At 42.4% G+C, this 21,878-nt stretch overlaps 1 protein-coding gene across 1 annotated transcript in view; it reads right to left on the bottom strand.

Annotated features, from left to right (window-relative positions):
* The window catches only part of MRPL3 (mitochondrial ribosomal protein L3), a 43,737-nt gene extending 38,966 nt beyond the window's left edge, over positions 1 to 4,771 (bottom strand). The window contains exons 1-4 of the mRNA XM_032408705.1: positions 4,516 to 4,771; positions 3,322 to 3,506; positions 1,994 to 2,085; positions 7 to 105 (exon numbers count right to left, since the gene is read on the bottom strand). Coding sequence (XP_032264596.1) covers positions 7 to 105; positions 1,994 to 2,085; positions 3,322 to 3,506; positions 4,516 to 4,607 — 468 coding nt within the window. The 5' untranslated portion in view covers positions 4,608 to 4,771. The remainder of the gene's footprint in view (positions 1 to 6; positions 106 to 1,993; positions 2,086 to 3,321; positions 3,507 to 4,515) is intronic.
* Between the last annotated feature and the right edge of the window lie 17,107 nt (positions 4,772 to 21,878).

Below are 21,878 nucleotides of genomic sequence, written 5' to 3'. Positions count from 1 at the left end.
CCTTACATGGAAACGTGATACAGTTTTTCCTCCTACAGTTAGGGCTGCCATTTTTCCATTATGGTTTTCCTTTGGAGTATATTTTAGAACATGACAGTCTTGTACCTAAGGAAACAAATATAAAAAAAAACTAAGTATGTGCTAAGATACACTTTAACATATCATACCTGTCACACTGAAGCCATAGGACAATTAGGAATTCCCTAAAGTTATCTCATCATTCCTCTAACACCAATCACAATCTTAAAATATAGAAGTAAACTTTAAAAAAAAAATGTCAAGCACAGACAGAGCATACAGACAACACATATAGAAAAGTGCCTAAAACATAAATATACAACAGAATGAGTATTTATGAAGAAAATATGCATTTACTACCAACCGGTGGTAAATTCAAGAAGTAGAATCCACGAAGCCTCTGTCTCTTTCTAGTAATTTCCCTCCCCACCTTTTTTTTTTTAACCCCTAGAGCAGTGGTTCTCAAAGTGTGGTCCTCAAACAAGCAGCATCAACATCACCTGGGAACTTGGTGAAAATGCTGATCCTCATGCCCCAGCCCAAACCAAATGAATCAGAATCTCCTTGTTTTATAAACCCTCTAGGTGATTAAGGCTTGCTAAAGTTTGAGAAGCACTGCCCTAGAAATAAATACTATTCTTGACACATGGTAATCATTTACTTACTTTTCCTTACAGTTGCTACCTTTGAAAGCATGTGGTTTATTGTTGCCTGCTTTAGACTTTGTATAAACAGAATCAGATTGTATGTACTTTTCCATGTTTTGCTTCTTTCACTTGTTTATACTTCCAAGTTTCATCCATATTGCTGTGTGTAACTCTCTTCTGTTCACTTACATTGCTATCCAGCATTCCATTAGATGAATACCACGACTTATTTATCCATTCTGCTATTGGACATTTGGGTTATTTCCAGTTTTGGAGTATTAAGAACAATACTGCTATAAACATTGTTGTAAAATAATGAAGTTCAAGTTTTCTATTAACACTCAGGAGTGGAACTGCTAGACCACATAATTATGCTAAATTGTTTTCTGAAGTGGTTGTACCAATGCACAATTCCACCAGTCATTCCTGAAAGCTCCCTAAGTTCATTAGAGTTTTAGAAACTGTAATCTTCTCTTTGATCATTCAGAGTTAATAAAAATGTCCTAAGGCTTGTAGGCCCCCTGGGCCTATGTGCATGAGCTCTCATTTCGATCACCAACATCTGTCTAATCACTTGTCTAAGACTAGGCCCCAAAGATGAACTCAGGTGTCCAAACTGATTTGGGGAATGATGGTCTCCTAACTCTCTCAGTAATCTTTCTCTAATAATAATCATAAAGACAACAGCAGCTAACGTATATTGGACAGTTAACACTGTTATAAGTGTTTGATGTTTATTACCTTGTGCAACCCTCACAAAAACCTTTGAGGTAGGTAATAACTATTTCTTTTACCAAATACAATTATATCTTTTGCAGAGGAGGCAGAATGTTTCAAGGAACATAGCGAGGAAGTGGCAGAAACAAGATCTAAAGTCAGATATTCTGGTCTCAGGGACCACATTCTTAACCATTAGTTTGTCTTATCTCAGACAACAAAATGCTGCTTCCCCAGACAAGAATGTTACATTCTAAGTTAGCAAAGAGATCAAAATTTTATTTTTGAGTTGAAAGAATGAAAATAAGATGGGACTAAGATTTTTTCCAATTATAAATTCAACTGGTACAGCTGTGAGAAGCTAGGTTACAATCTTTTTTTTTATTCATGGTTGTAGTTATCCTTATGCCAGTGTCAAGAAGGCCATCCCTCAGGCAAGAGTGAAACATTCACTGAAACAGAAGTAAAGTTCTTTAATAGCATTTATGCTTGACATGAGCCCATTCTTCATCACAGTCATGTATTTCAGGATACAAATACTGTCCATGCAGGTTTGCACAAATAGATCTTGCACACATACAGATCTGTTACATCCTCTGTTTCTTTCTTACCTGAAGTAATGTAACCACATGCTTTTGACCATCTTTGGTCCATAAAGGCATCATACCCAGCTTCAGTGCTATAAGGCCTACTCTAGAGGAACCTGGTAATTAAAAACAAATCAGTGTTACTACAAACTTTTTCAACATTTGCCAACATGAAGCAACAGTATTTCTACACTGTGGTTTCATTATGAGCAACAGACAGTTAAGAAACATGCTAATATATTCATAGAGTAAAACACTACTATTCCTCAGAGATGTAAAAGACTTCAACCATGGCTGGGTAACACACTGTTACTTAATAAATCTCTGTATAATGAATAAATATATGGTAACTGTACAAAATAAAGAAAATAGGTAAACTGATATATTCTGGTTTTAAAATAATGGTATTAATAGAGGACATGATAAATCCATCATTATGCTTTGCTTTCCTAGTATCAAGTCATATCTAACGTCATTAATTAGAAAACATCTCAAATTCTAAGAACTTAGCTGGCGTTAAGGGATGACAAAAGTGGTCAAGTTGCTCAAATATGTCAGCCTCCACCATGCCACTTAGATTTCTTGCCTAAGTTAGTAAAGCTGTTCCACTAAGAACTTTTTTTTTAAAAGATTTTATTTATTTGTCAGAGAGACAGCGAGAGTGCATAAGCAGGGGGAGCGGCAGGCAGAGGGAGAAGCAGGCTGCCCGCTGAGCAAGGAGCTGGATGCGGGACTCAATCCCAGGACCCTGGGATCATGACCTGAGCTGAAGGCAGATGCTCAACTGACTGAGCCACCCAGGCATCCCTAGAATTTCTGATCACTATATAATTCAACTGTCACAATAAACCCCAACCAAAGACCACTCTCAACCTCAAATAAGGACAGGCCTTATTTTTGGTCTGGCTACACATGGGTTTACTACTCTACTAAAGCACAAGGAGCTGATTCTGGGGTTATGCTTGGCAAACCTGGAGCGCTAGAACATTCCAACTGAAAACATCTGTGTGACACAGTGTAGTTTAGATCATACTTCTCCAGCTTTTCTTCCCTGATTTATTTTATATAACTTTTTTTATCTGAAGGAAATAAGAAAACATATGCAGAATGATTTTCCTTTCACCTACAAAACAGCTTCTTGAGGAAGTCTTGATTACCATCAGACATTTGCTAATAGTAGACTAGCATGCTGGAAATAACCTTGCAAACCAAACCACAATGAAACAGACACACTTAAGACACGAAAAGTAAATTCAAGAGATGATACATTCACCAAGCAGTCACTATGATTTTGAATGTTCCAGCCACACAGTAACTAGGAAATGAGAAACCATCAAATATAAAATAACTACCTGGTTCCCAAGGATGTAGAGGCCATGGCTCATCTTTCAAAGGACACAGTTTACTTGCTAACTGGGCTTTATTTTCATCAGAGACCAACTGCTTAACAAATGGGACATTTTCTTCAGAAAGATGCTCATCCCACCAAGTACCACTCCTGCCATGGAGACCTCTAACCAAAAGCCAGATGACCGTTCTGTAAAAATAAAAATTATAAAAGAAATCACAATATAAAAAGTTCCCCCATTTAATGTGGGGAAGGGAGGTCACATGAGTTGGAAAGTGTAGTCTGGGCCTTAGGAAAGGATTTGGTATCTGTGCAAGTTTTTTTTCCCTGACATTCCTTATGATAATAATGGGGTTCACACTTTAACTGTTAATGATTACTCTAGAGTAAAAGGTCTTCATCTTCTCCTCTGGAATAAACCAATTTCTAACAGAGATGTCCTACCTAGACACAGGAGCAGCTGACCCATTTGTATGTGTACTTTAATGGTTTACATCCAGTGGAGGTGGCAGAATGTGGGATGCGGATCTCTGATAAGCTCACCTCTTCCCAGCAATGACAAGGCCTAGGCTCAGAAGATCCATAAAAGACATGATCTCTGAGCACGTGAACACACCAAGGAAGACCTTGTGTGGGGAAGGAGGTATGTAATTCTTGACGGAGGGTCAGAAAAGAAGTAAGGCTTTCTGTCGCCTATCCACCTTTTGCAGTCAGGTACATCCAGGTTAGAGTCCCAATTTTACACGAATTAGTTGAGTGACTTTGGGTAAGTTACTTCCCCAAGCTTTCCTTTTACCTGCAAACTGCAATCATGACAGTACGGAATAATGACAGTGTCTGTGAAACGATTAACAACAGCAATTCTATCTCGTGAGGCTACACGAACTAAGGCGCCTAATATACCTAACAAAGCACTCAGTACATAGAAAACGCCCACTAATTGGTAGATATTATTGCTGTTGGTAATGCTCTCTACCAGTCGCTGGCTCATAAACATTAAAAACAAAAAATCACCCCTTCACTCCTTTAATGGGCACTTCCTAGGAGTAACGCTCCTCACTCCTCTGTGCCTGCGTCCTGGTACTGCGCCCCTTCCTCCTCCACCCTGGGCAGACCCCTCCGCACTGGGCCATGTCACTGTTCCAGGTCTGTGCTTTGCAGGGACCACAACCCCACAGCCTGTCTCTAGCCCACCCACCTGTTTGCCGAGCCCCGGGCAGCACCCAGGCCGCCCGCGCGGCAACCCAGCACCTGGGCGCCGGCCTGAGCCAGCAGCCTCCAACCAGGCATAGAGTGGCCGGGGAGGGCTTGCCCCGCTCTTCTTTCGGGCGCCCCGCCGCTCTGCTTTCAAGGCGTCCTCACGCTGCAGCCGCAAGTCCGCCACAGCCTCCTGGGAGCGTCCCGCCGGGTGTCTCCCGCTGCCCTCAGCGATCGGAAAAGAGCCCCCGAGCCACTTCCGGTCCGTTTCCCAATGCATTCCGGGCACCAGGGTCATCCCTGGAACTAGAGTTCCGCCTCCGGTTAGTTCTACCTTGGATCCGGGTTAAGATCAGTAGATGGTTGGGCGGGGACTGACGACTGATTTGTCTCTCCAGGGGGTGAAAAAAAGGGATGTTTGCAGTTAAAACTTTGCAAGAATGAGGCGAACTAGAGACAGGCTCCTTAAGGAAGAGAAATCACTTCTAACTAATGTGCATTGTGGGGCAGCTCATTGTACTAAACAAACCCTGATATTGTTATACTGGTTTATGTTGAAAACAGCCCCAAAAGGAAATTGTTATTTTTATATTATAAATGAGGGAACAGAGACTCAGACTTCTGGTGCTGGTCCAAAATAGTACATCTGGCAGACGGACAGAGCTGGCACTGAAACCGGGCCGGCATGTATTAACTATAGAATATGGCCAAAGTGATGATGCGTGGCTTGCAGGGCTGGATCATACCGAGTACTTCTACTTCTGTCTTGGTCCCTTGGATTGCTCCCTATGGGGAAAGACAGCGGTCATGTCCTACAGACACTCGAACAGCCCTGTGGAGAGGCTCTTTGCCAGCCAGAAGTGAGCCACCTAGAAGTGGATCCTCCAGTCCCCAGGCAACCCTTCAGATAACTGCATCTCATGAAAGACCTTGAGCCTGAACTGCCCAGCCAAGGAACTCACAGGTTCCTGACCAGAAGAAATTGCCAAAGAGAATAAAGGACGACTCTTATTTTGACTAAGTCTTAGGGTGATCTGTGATGCAGCAGTAAGTAGCTAACATACCTTCTATAGAAATAAAGCCTTGTCCTGTGTTCCAGACCCAGCCTAATCAGCATGCGTGTGCCTTGGGCACTCCTTCTACTTCTCCAAGAGTCCATTTCCTTATTTGTTAAATGGGTGTTTGTAGAAATTTGGAAACAAGAACTTAAGAATTTAGCTATTTCAACCGTCTTTTTTTATTAGTGATCTGGCTAGCCTGACTTAAAATCTCCAGGCAATGGGCAATTCCTGGTTACTACTTGGAATTCAGTAGGCTCAAAATCTTTGCTTTGTTTGCTCTTCCATTCAACCAATTGCTATTGCGGTTACCCTGGACACTTCCAAATAATCTTTTGGGCCTTGGAGGAAAAATTGCATCTCTTAATTCTAGCCAGGCTACCTGGCTTCCCAGTTACATAAGAAAGGCTCTTCATTGAACAAGCATACCTCGAGGCATGGTACACGTACAAAGCTGGAGGAAAGACGACTTTCCTATCACTGCCAATAGCTAGCATTTCTTGTGCATATGGAATGTGCTCACTATTGTGGAAATCTATTAAAGACCACTGGGAGCACACCTGAATTCATACAAGGTTAAGTTTAGTAAGCTTGTGACAACAAGAGAAAGCATACACCTGATGATGTCTCTATGAGTTGGGAGGGGCTTGTTATAAGATTTGGACTTATGCCAGGTGATTTTAAGTTGGCATCAGGGAAGCTGGGACTTATTTTGGGACACTATCAAGAAGCAAGGACAGTTCAGCAATTGGGCATCTGGGAAATTTTGATCTGGAGGCAGGAAGAACAAAGTGAGATTTGGGATGATGTTGGTATGAGGGCAGAACTCACTCAGAAGAAGGGACTGTTAGTCACTTTATAGCAGTGGTGTGGCCTTGGGTATGGTCTGTTAGAAATTTTGTATTGATGTTCCATTATAAACACTGTAGTCTGATTACTAACAGAGTTCATTTTCACTCTTTCAGTTTGTTTTCCCACTTAATCTATATAACAACCTTATGTGGTAATACTATAATTATCTCCATTTTACAGTCCAGGAAAAAATCGCAGAGAGATTACATAACTTAAATAAGGTCACTCAGCTAGTATGTGGTAGAGCCAAGATTTAAATCTCAGGACTGTGAGCACAAAGCTTGTGTTCTTAGCAATTTAGTTCCTTTGGCTCTCTGTGACAGATACTGCATTAGAATCTCTCTAAGGCTAAAAGGGAAAGTTAGTAAGTAAACATATCATACACCGTGGTCTGTGAGTATTGAGGAAGCAGCCATTCAGTCTAGCCTTTGCCCCTGGTGCCATTTCTCACCAGGTCCATAGTAGAGACTTTGAGTCAGTGAAACCCTTAGCAGGCACCACTGCTTAACTGAATCTAAGGAAAACGTGCTTTGTCTCCTGTTACGTAGCACACATCGCCTGATTGCAAGCTGGGCCTGGAGATGGCATCATGTTTGATTTTGTCACTGCAATATGCTGCTAATTGACAATGACCAGGCCCAGTTCTCGAAGAAATCAGCCCGGACTCCTTTAGGGCACTCAAGCACCATGCTCAAGATTCTTATACTTTCTGATGTCATCCTTCAGATCCTGCCCTACCTCGGACACCATTTTGCCTCTCTGGGGCGTCAGTTCCACATTGGAACAAAGATAACCTCTATAATCTCTTTTTAGTACTACAATTCTATAATTCAAAAAGCTGATTTAACAAATGTTCCCCTTTTTAAGTAAAACATTAAGAATAGATTCATTTCTGAATTTCTGAAGCCATGTCCAACAAAGGGGAATCATCACAGTAGGTTTCAAACCAATGGTTTATTAGAAATATCTTTTCTACGTGTTTCTGCTTTTAGGCTCTTATTTAGTTCTTTTTTTTTTTTTTAAGATTTTATTTATTTATTTGACAGAGAGAGAGAGAGAGGGAACACAAGTAGGGAGAGCAGCAGGCAGAGGGAGAGGGAGAAACAGGCTCCCCGCGGAGCAGGGAGCCTGACGCGGGGCTCGATCCCAGGGCCCCGGGATCATGACCTGAGCCGAAGGCAGTCGCTTAACCTACTGAGCCACCCAGGCGCTCCTCTTTAGTTAGTTCTTATAATGTTTGTGATATATCCTGTATGGTTGGCTTATTGCAGACTAATTAATTATTCATTGTTGTTTAACTTACATTTTATATTCATTTATGCTGTCTCTTAGTTCACAACATGCCTCATATTTGAAATTAAAAATCTTTTTGAGGTGAGTTTAAACTTTCCATTAAATTATCCTTGGCTTTCTTCCACTTTTCTAAAAGCTGTGAGAATTTAGCAAGTTCTAAAATCAAGAAAGATGTTATGAAGGTGATCTGAGCATTGGATGGGGGAATAGATAACATGAACTTTAAGAAGCTTTGAACATTGAGATTCCATTGCTAGCTGAATAGAAAACTTAAAAGGCCATATTGCAAAACCCACAGATGCTCATTCAGTAAGATGATGAATTCTGTTTCAGTGTCCTCCAGTAAGGCCAAATTACAATTTTCAACTTCGATATGGTGCTTTTAAAAACATAATTTTTATTTATAAATTCTTAAGTCAGCCCAGATATTATAGGGATCCAAGAGATGACCATACTGGAAAGCCTAAAAAAAAAAAAAGAAGAAGAAGAGAGGAGGAGTAAAAGTAGGAGGAGGAGAAGGAGGAAAAAGAGGAGTGTGCCCATGTAGTGATGTGGGTTTGAAGTTTCTCAGCATCCTGCCCTCCTCTGTTTTATTCAGAATGGTTCTGAAACTTAATGTAATTAAGCCCATCTACGTTGCTTTAAAATTCTTTGATGACTGAGCAGAAGCGTTAGCGATAGACAGTGGAACATCACATGCGAGGGGACCAAATACTCTAAACCAAAGCCAGGCCCTTTTTCCTGGTCTTTCTCCCGATGCCAGTGTAGTTCTGATGGCTGGAGTGTGGTTCTAAACCAGTGAATATTCTTGTCACCTGGAACCATGGTCAGGGTGCCTCCTCTGAGCCCAGAAGATACAGAGTCTTGAGAAATTCCTAGAGACTGAGTTCATTTGGGATTTTGATTATTCTTGGAAGGGGTCCCAGAAGAATGAGAAAGAACTAACACATCACTCTTGCTGAGTGGCGGGCACTGTTCTAAGTGCTTTATATATGTCAAGTCCCTACTCGCCTATCATGTAGGTACTATATTCTCATCCTCATTTGCAGATGTGGAAATTGAGGCACAGAGAAAAGCAGCAACTCACCCAAGGTCACAGACCTTAAGTTTGTTAAGTAAGTGGGAGTTTTAGGAGTTGCGCCCAGGCAAGGTGACTCCAGAGCCCAAGTGCCAACTTCTCTGTTGTACTGCCTCTTTCTCAAGAAGAGAAAGCTGTACGGCACGACATTGGAACGCTGAACCTGGCATTCAGAGGTTGCCCCAGACAAACAAGGACTGGGGATGGTTGTGTTAAATCTGCCTCTTTAGAGATTTGATTAGCCTGGATCAAAATCAGTTGGGCTCAGGAGGGAGCAATGAGGCCAAACTTCTTGAGATACTTACCTATTGCTTGTGTACAACTTTCTTGTCAGGAAAGAAACAGGAGGCTCTGTGATGTCCTAGATCAGTGCCTTTCAAACCTGAAGGTACTTAAAAATTACCTGAGGATCTTGATAAAATGCAGAGACTGATTTTGTAGGTCTGGCATGGGGCCTGAAAGTCTGCATGTCTAACAAGCTCAAGGTCATGTATGTAGCTGCTGGTGAGCAGACCAACTTTGAGTAGCAGAAAGAATTCTGAACTCAAAGTCAAGAGACTTGAGATCCAACCTCTGCTCTAAACTGAACTAGCAAAGTGACACTGAGTAAGTCACTTCCCTCCCTGTTTCTTCATCTGTGAGATGGTAGAGGAGCAGGGTTTATCCGGCGGAGGCTCCTTCCAGGCTTTTTAAGTGAAATTCTTTGTAGGAAACGGAATAACGCTCTCCAAAGTTATCCACATCTGAATCCCTGGAACCTGTAAATGTGTTCTGTTACATGGCAAACAGGACTTTGTAGATGTGATTAGAGTTAAGGGCCTCAAGATGTAGAAATTATCCTGGGTTATCTAAGTGGGCCCTAAATGTAATCGCGTGAGTCTCTCAATTTCAATTCGGGGAACCTTCCCGGCTGCAAGAATAAAGAAATGTAAGACAGATGTAATGTGGAAAGGATACAGCCGGCCTCTGCTGGTTTGGAAGATGGAGAAAGGAGTCCACAAGTCAAGCAATGTGAATGGTCTCTAGAAGATAGAAAAGGCAAGGAGTGGGTGCTCTCACCCACAAATGGATGCAGCCCTGCCAACAACTGCAAGTTAGCTCAGTAAAACCTGTGTTGGGCTTCTGACCTCTAAAACTATAAGCTGATAGATCTGTGTCATTTTATGCCACTAAGTTTGTGGTAATTTGTTATGGCAGCAATAGAAAATGAATATAAACATTTAAGCCCAAAGTCCTAAAGGCTGACAATTCATAGAATAAACAGACCTTGATTTTGGACCGTTTTGAGATGTGACAAAAAGATTAAAATCCCTGTTGTATCTTCAAGTTTACCTTTGAGTCTGAGAAAAAGAATTCTTGGTAAGAAGCCTCATGTCCATTGCCAATTACATTATTTTGTACACACATATGTTAGAAATATTTATTGAATATCAACTATGAAACATATAGTGCTTGGCACATGTTAGGTGCTCTGCAAATACTGGGTGAATGATCAAATGAATTTAAATCATACTGCACTAAATGCAGGGGGTAATAAAATAATAATGATAATACCTGCTCTGTATGGGGCATTTTACATGCCAAACACTGGGCTCAGAAAAGATACCATCAAGATTGCTCCTGACAATAGTGATAGACATGGTCACTATTTTACGTAGGTGATTGATTGTATATGAGACTACTCAGAGAGTAAGTAACTTGCCCAATTAGTAAGTAGTCCAGCTGGAATCCCAAACTTAGGTCTGTTTGACTCCAAAATCTCCAGTCATTCTACTCTTTTGCTTCTAATTCAAATAAGCAAGACAGAATAAGCTCAGTCTTCGAGGAGAACACAGTGCAGCAGGCAAGGCAGAGGAGGTCAAGAACCAAAAGGATAAGTGCCAAAGCAAAGGTATATGTACAAAGTTCCCCAGGTGGGATACTCACAGGGGAGCTAACGTCTGAATTACTCCTTGAGGGGGAGAATAAGAGCGCTCAGGGACCAAGTAGGGAAAGGACATTCCAAGGAAAGAGAACATGGTTCCAGCTACTATTACTGGGTAATAAACTACCTCAAAGTTTTTGGCATGAGAACAACCACCATTTTATTATCTGTGGGGCTTCTGTTGGTTAGGAATTCAGAAAGGGCACAGAGGGGATGGTTTGTTTCTGCTTCTTGATGTTTGGGAGCTCAGCTGGGATGACTCAAAGACTGGAGGTGATGTCAGCTGAGGGGCTGAAATCATTTGAAGGCTCATTCATTCCATGTTTGGTGCTTGATGCTGCCATCAGTCAAGACCTCGACTAGGCTGTTCTCTGGAACATCTCTATGCGGTCTTTCCATGGGCTTACGTGCGCTTCCTCACAGCATGGTGGCTGGGTTCCAAGAGCAAGCATCTCAAGAGAACCAGATGTAAGCTGTGTCACCTTTTATGACCTATTGTCATAAATGACATGGTATTCCTTCACTTCAGGTACAAATCGGCTGAGATTCAGGGGGAAAGAACATAAACCCACTCCTCAATGTGAACATGGCAAGATCACCTTGTAAGAAGAGCAGGTGGGATGGGAGACATTGTGACAGCCATCTTTTGAGGACATAATCTGCCGCAAACACCATGTTTATTTCCACGTGAAAGAGAGGAAAGCATCTGGGTAGTTGCAGGAATTGACCAGTGGCTGGCACATTTACCATGACAGATTTACCCTGGAAAAAAGTTCCAGATTATGTCTGGCTGGTTTACAGGAAAGAAAATCAGATTTATTCCAGGTTTTCCTCTGCTCCCTCGTACAGCTTCTGGGTAAGAGTCTAGTACATCCTCTGTTCAGAGAGACAAAGGCCTGTAGGACTGTGTGTGCCCAAGAGGACTTGGATATGACCCATGTGAACAACACACTCCGGAGCAGAAGGGGAGACTGGCCATCGACCGGGGCGAGCCACTGACCCCAAGGGCCCTTCTAGCTGTGCCTGTGTCCCCTGGTGGCAAGGCCTGGGCAGTGGGCTGCGTCCGGGAGGAGGAGCGGCAAACTGCGAGGGGCAGGGAGGGCGTGGCCAGACTTGTTCTGGAGTCAGGAAGGGACAGTGGTTCCTCTTTCTGTGGTATTTAGACTCCAGCCAGGCCTGGCAGGGTCGTCATGGCAACTCGCCTGTCCGCGTGGCTGAGCTGAGACAGGATTCCCTTAGTAACCGAGGAGCCCGGGAGATGATGCTTAAAATAATCTTTTATGCCCAGGCAGAAATGCCTTTGCAGTTTTATTAGCCAGGAAGCATCACGGGGCATGGCTTTCACTCCCACTTTATTTCAAAATGGAACAAAATGGCTTTTTAAAGCAGGAATTTCCAACCCAAGGCCAAATGCTGTCTTCACTCCATGGAGCATGCATCCCGCTGCGACCAATGAGCGTCACCGCCGAGTTTCTGAGAGTTGCTGCTGGTCACTATTATATAAATTACCTTCAAATAGACCAGGCGATCTCTGGCTGAAATCACTGGGCTCCATCTAGTCTCTTTTTCATTTCCTACTGAAGTCTCCCCCAGTCTCTCAAGAGGGCAAGTAGTTATGCTTGGCAAGACTCGACCGCTTGGGCCATTTAACCGGACAGCCCTTACCTCTGACACCCTCCCAGCTCATATCACCTCTTTGATTTTCCCTCATCTGCAAGGTCTGCTTTCCGCCTGCCTCCTCCATGACAATCCCCTCATAATGGCAGCCCTGGCAGTGAATTCCTCTCCTCTCTTAGCCCTGACCCTATGCACACATGTTCTTACATGGTATTATTCTCTTTAGTATAAGTAGCGAGAAGCCGCAAGTTTAGAAACCGAGTCTTCGCGACAAGACTGCAAACTCTTTAAAGGCAGGGTCATGCATAGCTCCTCAGCTGTCCCAGAAACCCTACATTTATAATAAAAGCTCCAGAAATAGTTGGAAATTTTAACTTTGTGACTATGCCAAAGACCACTGAAGTGTACACTTTGAAAGGGAGAATTCTCTGGGATGTGAATTATACCTCATTAACAAGAAATTTGGAAATCTGTGGAAATCTGATGTGAAATCCTGAGAGTGGCCAGAATTACCATGCCAACCAGAGTACAGGCAACACTGGAGCCGTGATTTCGTACATCGTGAGGTATACGGCTGGGGTGAGAGAGCCTGACCTTGAGTCACCAAATGTCTAACATATTCCTTCCGCCTTCTCCTCCACCAGCAGGAGGAGAAGCAGAGGACTTGGTACACCCACGTAATGGCTAGCAGCAGTCTTTATTTTTAGAAGTGGGAAGGTCTGGGTTCAGACCCTGTTGCTGCTACTATTTCCATGCACGCGCGTGAATCACTTAGTTTCTCTGAGCTTCCTCATTGGTAAAATATGATTTAAAAAAATGCCTCCTTCCCCAGGCAACAGTACAGATTAAACGAAATGATGCACACAATGTGCTTAACACAGTACTTGGCACATAGTAACAACGAAACAAGTGCTGACTACTTTTATTATTAAAAATATTCACATTCACTTTCTGTTAGATATTACAATAATCATGAAAAATCTCGACTCATCCTTTTTTTGACTTTCCCATTGGTATTTTCTCCACGAACAATTTCATCTTGACGCAATTATGCCAGATTCCTAACAAGACGTTAGGGGATCTCTTCATCATTCTTTGGCCTCAAGTTCCTTTATCTCCATGTTTGCTGATCACCTCTTAAGACTACAGAGATGTAACATGTACAAGAATAATGCTACCATTATTTAAAGACATCATTGTCATCATCTGAACAAGGTGTTCATGCCAAGCCCACTCCTCTCTCTTCCTTTCATCTCCTTCTATCCCTTTCTTTCTCCTTGGAATTCACAATCCCCAGTCCAGGAGCACTACAGAGAATGCTAGATGTGGGTCTGCAAACTTTGCCGTAAAGGAAAACAGTCTCCTTGAAGGGAGTCAGTCATGATGGGAACAGCCATGTGTTTGAGAGAACATGTGTTCTCCAGAAACGAAACTACTGTTATACCATACTAGTAGTAATACTAGGAATGAAAAATGCTCATAATACATTTAATTTTAAGGACATTTATATAGTGTCTGGTGTGACGCTCAATATTTTGCAAATATTATTTCATTTAATCCCCAGAGCAATCTATGAGGAAAGCACTGTGGCCAGAAAGGTTAGGTAAATTGTCCAAGATCACATATCTAGTAAACATCCCTAACAAAGCCATGGACCTAGTTCAGTCTGGTTTCGAACCCAGGTCTCCCAATTCCCATTCTATTTTTCCAGTCTACATGATGCTGGGCCTTCGGTTTGCTGTTTTGGATGAGTGAAAGGAGAAGTTATTTGTCAAATGTCTCCTTGCTTAAGTTATGGCCAGCAGGAGAGGGGAAAAATGATCTTTAAAGCAAAATATCAACAGATTGGAAGTGTCTAATGTAAAATGTCATTTCAAGTACGAAAGTCCTTCTGCAAAAGGGAGTTTGGGACTTGGTCAGGCAACCAAATAGAATACATTAGAAATGGATTCCTGGGGGAGTTGATTTTGTCACCTAAACTTGGCCCTTTCTCCCAGGGGCACAGGTAAGGTCCCAGTACTGGGCAGTGGGGAGGCTTCAAGCAGAATAGTTGGCGGTCATAATGTGTGCTCTCTTGGACTCAAAAGCAGAGTGGTCTTTCCCAAGGAAAAAAAAGTCAGCCTACAGGACAAGGAGCCATTCTTCCTCAAAGTTCCCTCAGTTTCCCCTTGCCTCAAACTTCCAGCAAATTTAGAGAACACCTTAATCACCATTTCCCTTCTGCTTCCAAGAATGTGAGAGAGATTTGATCTTAATCTCTCCATTGTTCCATGCGTATAAATCTGAGTACTCTTATTCCTAGTCCTGAAATGAAAAATGCAGTGGCTCATCATATAATGAATGTCAAAGGGAAATAGTAAGAAGTGGTTAGATATAGACTATCAGGAAGGAACACAGTGGGTTTCCCAGAGGTGGAGGACTATAATTGCCTGTCCTTTTGCCCTTTCCCTTCGGTGGAAACTCAAATGATTTTATCCAGTCTAGGAACAAATGATCCGTTTCTCCTGTTCCTTTTCCTTCTCATGTAAGAAGGGAAGTAGAGGCTGGTTGAATGTTCATTTCATTCAACAAATATTCATGTACTTTCCATGTTCCAAATCCTATGTTCCATCTGCTATCTGTGTGCTAAATCCTACAGGAAAATCAAAGATGAACCTGTTCTCCAATGTCCTAAGGCAGAATACTTACAATAAAATATTAATGGATAAGTAATATTGTATTAATTTAGATACCTCTCCTCCCTACAAGAGTTCAGCGACCAGAAAGGAGTCAGGGAACCGGGTTGTCTTTGTGGCTGGTAGGAATAGAGAAGAATGGCCGGGCTGCACCCTTTCCCCCTCCCCCTCTCCTGCCATCTTCCCTGTCTGCCCAAGGTCAAGCTGCATTAGAAATCTTTGGTTTCAAGCAACAGAAATCCCACTTCAACTGGATTAAGTGAAAAGGGGATTTATGGGCTTTGGTGGCTGAAAATTCCAGCGTCAAGGCGGGATCCAGAGGCTGATGGAGGTCATCAAGTGGATATCTTATTCTTTTTGTTATTTTACCTCTTAAAATTTCCTCTGTTTTGGCCTCATTCCCACAAGGTGGCAGGATGCCTTCTTGCCCACGCAGCTTCCTGTCCTCTCAGTGTAGCCACATCAAAGGAAAGTTACCTTCTGCTGAGAGCTCCAGCAAGTTCTGGGTTGGGATTTTTTGGCCTGGCTCAGGTCACATGTACATCCCTGAGCCAGTCACTGTGACGAGGACCATTCAATGTCTCAGGGATTCGCATTTTTTTTTAGCCTACCTTAATTATTATTATTATAATTATTATTATTGCCATGCTTTTGTCTTCTAGGCTACACAACTTGCCTGGTATGCTATAAATAACGACTTAGAGACCACTTCCTGTGTGCCATCCATTGAGCCTGACATTTTATTTTATTTTATTTTTTAAAGATTTTATTTATTTATTTGACAGAGAGACAGCGAGAGAGGGAATACAAGCAGGGGGAGTGGGAGAGGGAGAAGCAGGCTTCCTGCTGAGCAGGGAGCCCAATGCGGGGCTCGATCCCAGGACCTTGGGACCATGACCTGAGCCGAAGGCAGAAGTTGAGCCACCCAGGCACCCCAGAGCCTGACATTTATAAGATATTATCTCCTTAAGTCCTCATGAGAACTCTAAGAGGTAGAGGGTATTGCTTCCATTTATTGGTGAGGAATCTGAGCTTCAGAGAAGGTAACTCAATTTAATATTCTCTGGGAAACATATTTCTGCCTGACACGAAAGCTCTCGCTCATAACCATCACAGTTCTGCCTTCTTTAGGAGGGTCAGGCCAGCTTGTTAACTATCCTTGCTGGAATGGATAAATGTGCATCCTAGGATGAACTGAGATCTGCAGAATGGCAGCTCAGCTAAGCTTGTTCTGATCTTGCGGATATTAAATAAAGAGACATAGACGGAATGTGGTGGTAATTTCTGGGCCGTGGCTATATTTAATGATATTTTTAGCCACTTTCAATTCATTTGATTTCTATTAAACTCTAAATGAATTAGTTTCAATTATGAAATTATTTTCTCAGCCTAATCCAGTCTCTCTGGGTGTACGTATTTTTAACGTCCCACATTCCGGTCCACCTGGGTTTGACATTTGGTGTTCTGATTGCTTTCCATGATGCAAGGATTTCAATCCCAGTGGATCCCAGCTTATTGCCAAGGATTTACCTTTGGATTGTTAATGAATGCTGGAGGTCCCTCTTAGCACTTTTAGGTTACTTGGAAAAATCTTTTGGTATGTGAGAGAGAAGAAAAGATCTTCCTTTTGAAAAACCTCATACCTTTTAATCATCTGCGAAAGAACTTCCTTTCTTAGAAATCTCACCCCGGCCTTCAGGATGGGAGCAATACAGGGGAAATTGTGTCTGTTCATTTTGGAGCGAGCCTGCCAGTCTTGGGTTCTGCTTTCAATTTTATAAAAGTGAAAGTTAATGAATATATATACATATATGCATAAAGGGAAAGGGCACTCCATAGACTATGAGAAATCAGTGTCTATTTGAAGCTATTTTTTTTTCTTTCAGAAATTCTTGGGTAAGACTAGAGACATTATTCATCATGCGAGAACTTGAAGCTGTATTTACTTTCTGGGGAAAAGTATTTTTGTGTTCTGTCAACAAGGCTGCAGTTTTGGGATCCTCTTATGCTCCCAGGAATCAGAAACACAGACAGGAGTAGAATGGCAGCATGGTGCTCCTTTGTGAGTCCACACTGGGCTTTTGAAAATAGAAACCGCTGTAAGTTTAATCAAATAGGAAATGCAGGGGCGCCTGGGTGGCTCAGTCGTTAAGCATCTGCCTTCGGCTCAGGTCATGATCCCAGGGTCCTGGGATCGAGCCCCGCATCGGGCTTCCTGCTCAGCAGGAAGCCTGCTTCTCCCTCTCCTACTCCCCCTGCTTGTGTTCCCTCTCTCGCTATCTCTCTCTCTGTCAAATAAATAAATAAAAATCTTAAAAAAAAAAAATAGGAAATGCATACAAAACCTCAGCATTCTTGGGTAAACTTCAGAGTTAGATTACTCACCCTGAAGACCCAAGAAGGTCAGGGTCCCAGGCATAGTTACAAATCCCAACATTTCTTTGAGTAACTGCAAATGGCAGAAGAACCTTTAAAGCCACAATATGAAGAAGGCTTAGATGTATTCTGACACCGAAGAAGAAAGGAGAATGGGATTGTGAGGATAAATGTGTGGCATTGTTGGTGAATATGAAATTTTTGTAAATATTTAATGAAGTGTTTCTTTTCCTCCAATGAGTTGTTAAATTAATGATGCATTTTATAATCTGCGAGTTCTCAACACAAACAAGGTATCCAGTTTTAAGTGTATCTTCTTCGCATTAAAATTTCCTTTGTTCTGTTCAAGTATTCAGGAAAGCTTCGGTTAAGTAACTGCTGTGTGTTCTTGGCTTGACTTCAGGGAGTTCAGCAAGGGAATTGTGTCTGTGGTGGTGGGAGTGGGGAGTGGGGGGTGAAGTATGATTTAAAGAAAAATTCAGCAGCCCAGAAATGTGTTAATGAGATTCGGGTGGCAGGAGGTGATTAGCAGAAGGACCTGGAGCCAGGTCCAAAGTGAGAAGTGAGGGTGGGTTTGGGAGGGCAGCCTGGTGAGTGGCTGGACTGCCTGCTAATCTAATCAGCTGGGGTATTAGAATGTTTGTTTTTTTGTTTTGTTTTGCTTTGCTTTAAATTGAGGTGAAATGCACATAAAGTAACATGTACAACAGAAAATCAACCATTATAACCTGGACAATTCAGGGACGGTTCGTGCATTCACACTGTGGTGCACCACCATCTCCAAGACATTTCCATGACTCTGTTCTATTGGGGGTTTTAATGAAAGGCTGGAGAAGTCTGGGAGACATCTGGATTATGTAATTACATTATGTAAACCTTAAGGCACTGGCTACATTCTCTTGTTTTGGAAGTTTGTTGTCCTTAATGGTGTTTGCCTGAAAATCTTTGTGTTATACTGAGAATTTTGGTGTAATAGAACTTAATGCACCGGAATCTGGTTTGTGCTCAGCAGCTGCATTTCTCAGAGGACCTCAGTGAGGTTCTATCACACACCTCGTTCCCTCCCATCAGAATGTACCCCCCTTTCCTGATTTATTCCTGCACGCTCTCATCATGAATTGGCACCAATAATAAGACCTGGGGTGCAAAGGTGGGTGAGATAGCACTCTGCTCTGTGGGAGAGACTTAGTTCTAGTTGGAGAGAAAGGTTCTGAGAGAGGCATGTACAGGCTAAACGAGGGAAGGGGCAGGAGGGATACTTGGCCAAATCCAGGGGCTTCTGAGGGGAGCTGGTGCCTGACCTGAGGCTTCAAAGATGAGTAGAAGTCAACTGAGTGAAGGGATGGCAGGGGACGCTTCAACAAACGCAGCGAGAAGAGGTGGCTAGATCACAGTGTGAGGTGGGGTGGCCAGAGGTGGGCAAGGATCAGATAGGGGACAGTGGACGTCAGATGCATGTTGTGTTCACAGATGGGAAAACTGAGACTCGAGAGATTATCCAACTCTTACCTAGCAAAGATTGGACTTGGATCCACTTACCCTGGCTTGAAAACACTCAGTATTTCCACTGAACTGTGCTCAAGAGGAGGGCACAGAATGTAGAGGTATTTAGTTTTGTTTAGGACTAATTTGAAGGTCTAGGTCATGTGTGGGGCAAAGCGGAGGATGATGCTGCAAATGGCTGGCAGGCTTGCTGTTTCTTCTCACATGCGTCCCTACCTCTCTCCCTCTACTCTTCTACTTCTAGCATTGAAGAACATCCTCATGAGGAAGTCTTTAGATATTATAGGTCTTAAATGCTAAGGCATGGAAAATATGTGCAATAAGATTCCAAAGTCCTAGAATCAGAAGGCAGCTCTAGGTTGCGAGCAGAGCTGACACCATGTATTTTTCCTCCTGCTTCTTCCAAGCCAACCCCCGCCCACTCCTCATCCTCGCCCTCAAGCCTAGTGCAGGGTTGGTATTTAGCAAGTGCTGGAAAGACTGAAAAAGGGAGCTATTCAAACATATTTAGAATGAGCTCTCCTGGGCAGAGATTTGGAATCAGCAGGTATTTATACCACCACTCCTTGACCTCGTCTATAGTGTCCTTCTGTCTCCACAGGCAACCCTTTTACAGTTCTTGAACACACCACATTTTGTTTTTGAATCATCTGGCAATATCTTGCATTCTCTCTGTGGCAGGCACAATGGCCTCTCAAACATGTCCAACTCCTAATCCCTGGAAACTATAAACATGTTATATTTCATGACATCAGGGGCTTTGCAGATATAACTAAAGGTACTGGTCTCAGGATAGTGAATCCTGAGATACCTGGGTGGTCCGGTCTAATCACGTGAACGCTTAAGAGCAGAGAACTTTCTCTGGCTGGAGTCAGAGGGATGCCACAGAAGTCAGAGAGATTCAATGTTTGAAGATACTTGACCCACCGGTGCTGGAGGGGTTATGTGGAAAGCCTCTAGGAGTCAAGAGCACTCCCCCTCCCCCAACTGACGGCCAGTAAGGAAATGGGACCTCAGTTCTACAACGGCAACCAACCTCCTGAATATACCTGGAAACAGATTCCTTCCCAGAGCATCCAGTAAGGAATGCAATCCTGTGGACATCTTGATTTCAGCTTTATGAGGCCTTAGCAAAGGACCTAGCTATCTTCCCGGACTTGTGACCTATAGAAACTGTGGCATAATAAATATGTGTTGTTTTAAGCCACTAAGCTCATGGTAATCCGTACTGCAGGAAGAGCAAACTAATATACTATTTGTCAAGTGGTCTAGAGCAAGCAGTTCTCAAAGTGTGGTTCCCAAAGGTCCCTGAGACCCTTCCAGGGAGTCTGTGATGTCAAAACTCTTTTCATAATAACACGAAGATATAAAATGCCTTTTTCACTGTGCTCATCTTTGTACCAATGTTGCAAAAGCATGGGAGGGCAAACTGTTGGAATCTTAGCTCACTTCAAGAAGATGGTACCGCACTTGACCAGGAAAGAATGCACGGTTTCATTTAAGGATGTTCTTGATGGAGCAGAAAAGTGAGTAGTTTTATCAAGTCTTGATCCTTGAGTCCATGTCTTCTTCATATGCTGGGTGACAAAATGCAAAGCACACATACAGCATACCTACTGCAGTCCGACCAAAGACGGTTGCCTCAAACGAAGGCATGCGTGCCTTCCTGTTGTGACCTGAATCGGCTGCTTTTTTTTGTTTTGTTTTTTTCACAGACCGCCATTTATACTTGGGGGAAAAAAAAAGACTGATATAAACTAGAGTTATTCAGATGTGGGTATTTGGGAGATACTTTCTTGAAAATGTATGAAATGCATCTGTCACTTCAACAAAAACAACTGACAGTATTTGTTGCCAGTAAAAACATTTGAGCTTTCTAGCAAAGATTAGAATTTTGGAAAACCTGAATCCGGCACTATAATTTGACAGATTCTCAATAGTCTGTCTGATGAGATAGCAGAGATGTTCTACAGCAAAAGAATGTGAGTTTTTTGGTGTGGTAAACTAAACTATGTAAGCATTTAGAACATCTAAATAAGTGAGTGGATCAATATTTCCCAAGTGACTGGTGCACGATGTTACAAAGTCATGCATGGGTAAAAGAACATTGAAAATGCCAGGAAGGGTTTATTGACGTGATTTCGTATTCCACATTGCAACTAACCTTTAAGAAACTTGTTGAGATTTGGTGTGGTGAAAAGAATTAGCACAGTTATTTGAGAAGGCTGAAAATACTCTTCCCCTTACTACATACCTAGCCATGCAAGGCTAGAGTTTCTTCGTTGTACCTCAACCAAAACATCATTATACAACAGGGTGAGTGCAGAAGGAGATATGAGAATCCAGCTGGCTTTTATTAAGCAAGACGTACAATGCTGCTTGCCTCGCTATTTTTGGTTTTGAAAATTTATTTATTCATTTATTCATTCATTTCTTTGTAATCTCTACGCCTAATGTAAGGCTCGAACTCATGACCCTGAGATCAAGAGTTGCACTCTCTTCTGACTGAGCCAGCAGGCACCCCAGAAATATAGTTTTTTATTTTATTTTATTTTATTTTGAAATAGTTTTTAAAATACAAATATTTTATTTATGTTAGTGTGTAATGGGTTTGTTATTGTTATGTAAATGAATTAATAAATATTTTGAATACAGCAAATATTGCTAGATATAAACCACAGAAATAAAATCTCTTTGGGGTCCCCAAGAATTTTGGAGTGTAGAATTTTGGAGTGTATGTTATCTACTGAGGCCCCGTGGTCCGCAGACTGCACATGGGTCCATATTTGCCCTCCAAGCCAATTTAAGCCCAGAGGTATTTTTCCTTTGAGTCCTACAGTTTGGCCCTTGTAATATTTAAAACAATTGTTGAATCCTGAATAAATGTGAAATACCACAATTTCCAATTCACTTGAGAAACTGATGGGCTGGCTGCATTGGGTCCACACTTGTGCAGGGCCCCCGGGGCCGGACCCTCTTTGGGACATG

This window comes from Phoca vitulina, unplaced genomic scaffold, assembly GCF_004348235.1.
Source record: "Phoca vitulina isolate PV1807 unplaced genomic scaffold, GSC_HSeal_1.0 scaffold10, whole genome shotgun sequence".
Classification (NCBI taxonomy): Eukaryota; Metazoa; Chordata; class Mammalia; order Carnivora; family Phocidae; genus Phoca; species Phoca vitulina.
This window is presented reverse-complemented; position numbering and strand designations above follow the sequence as displayed.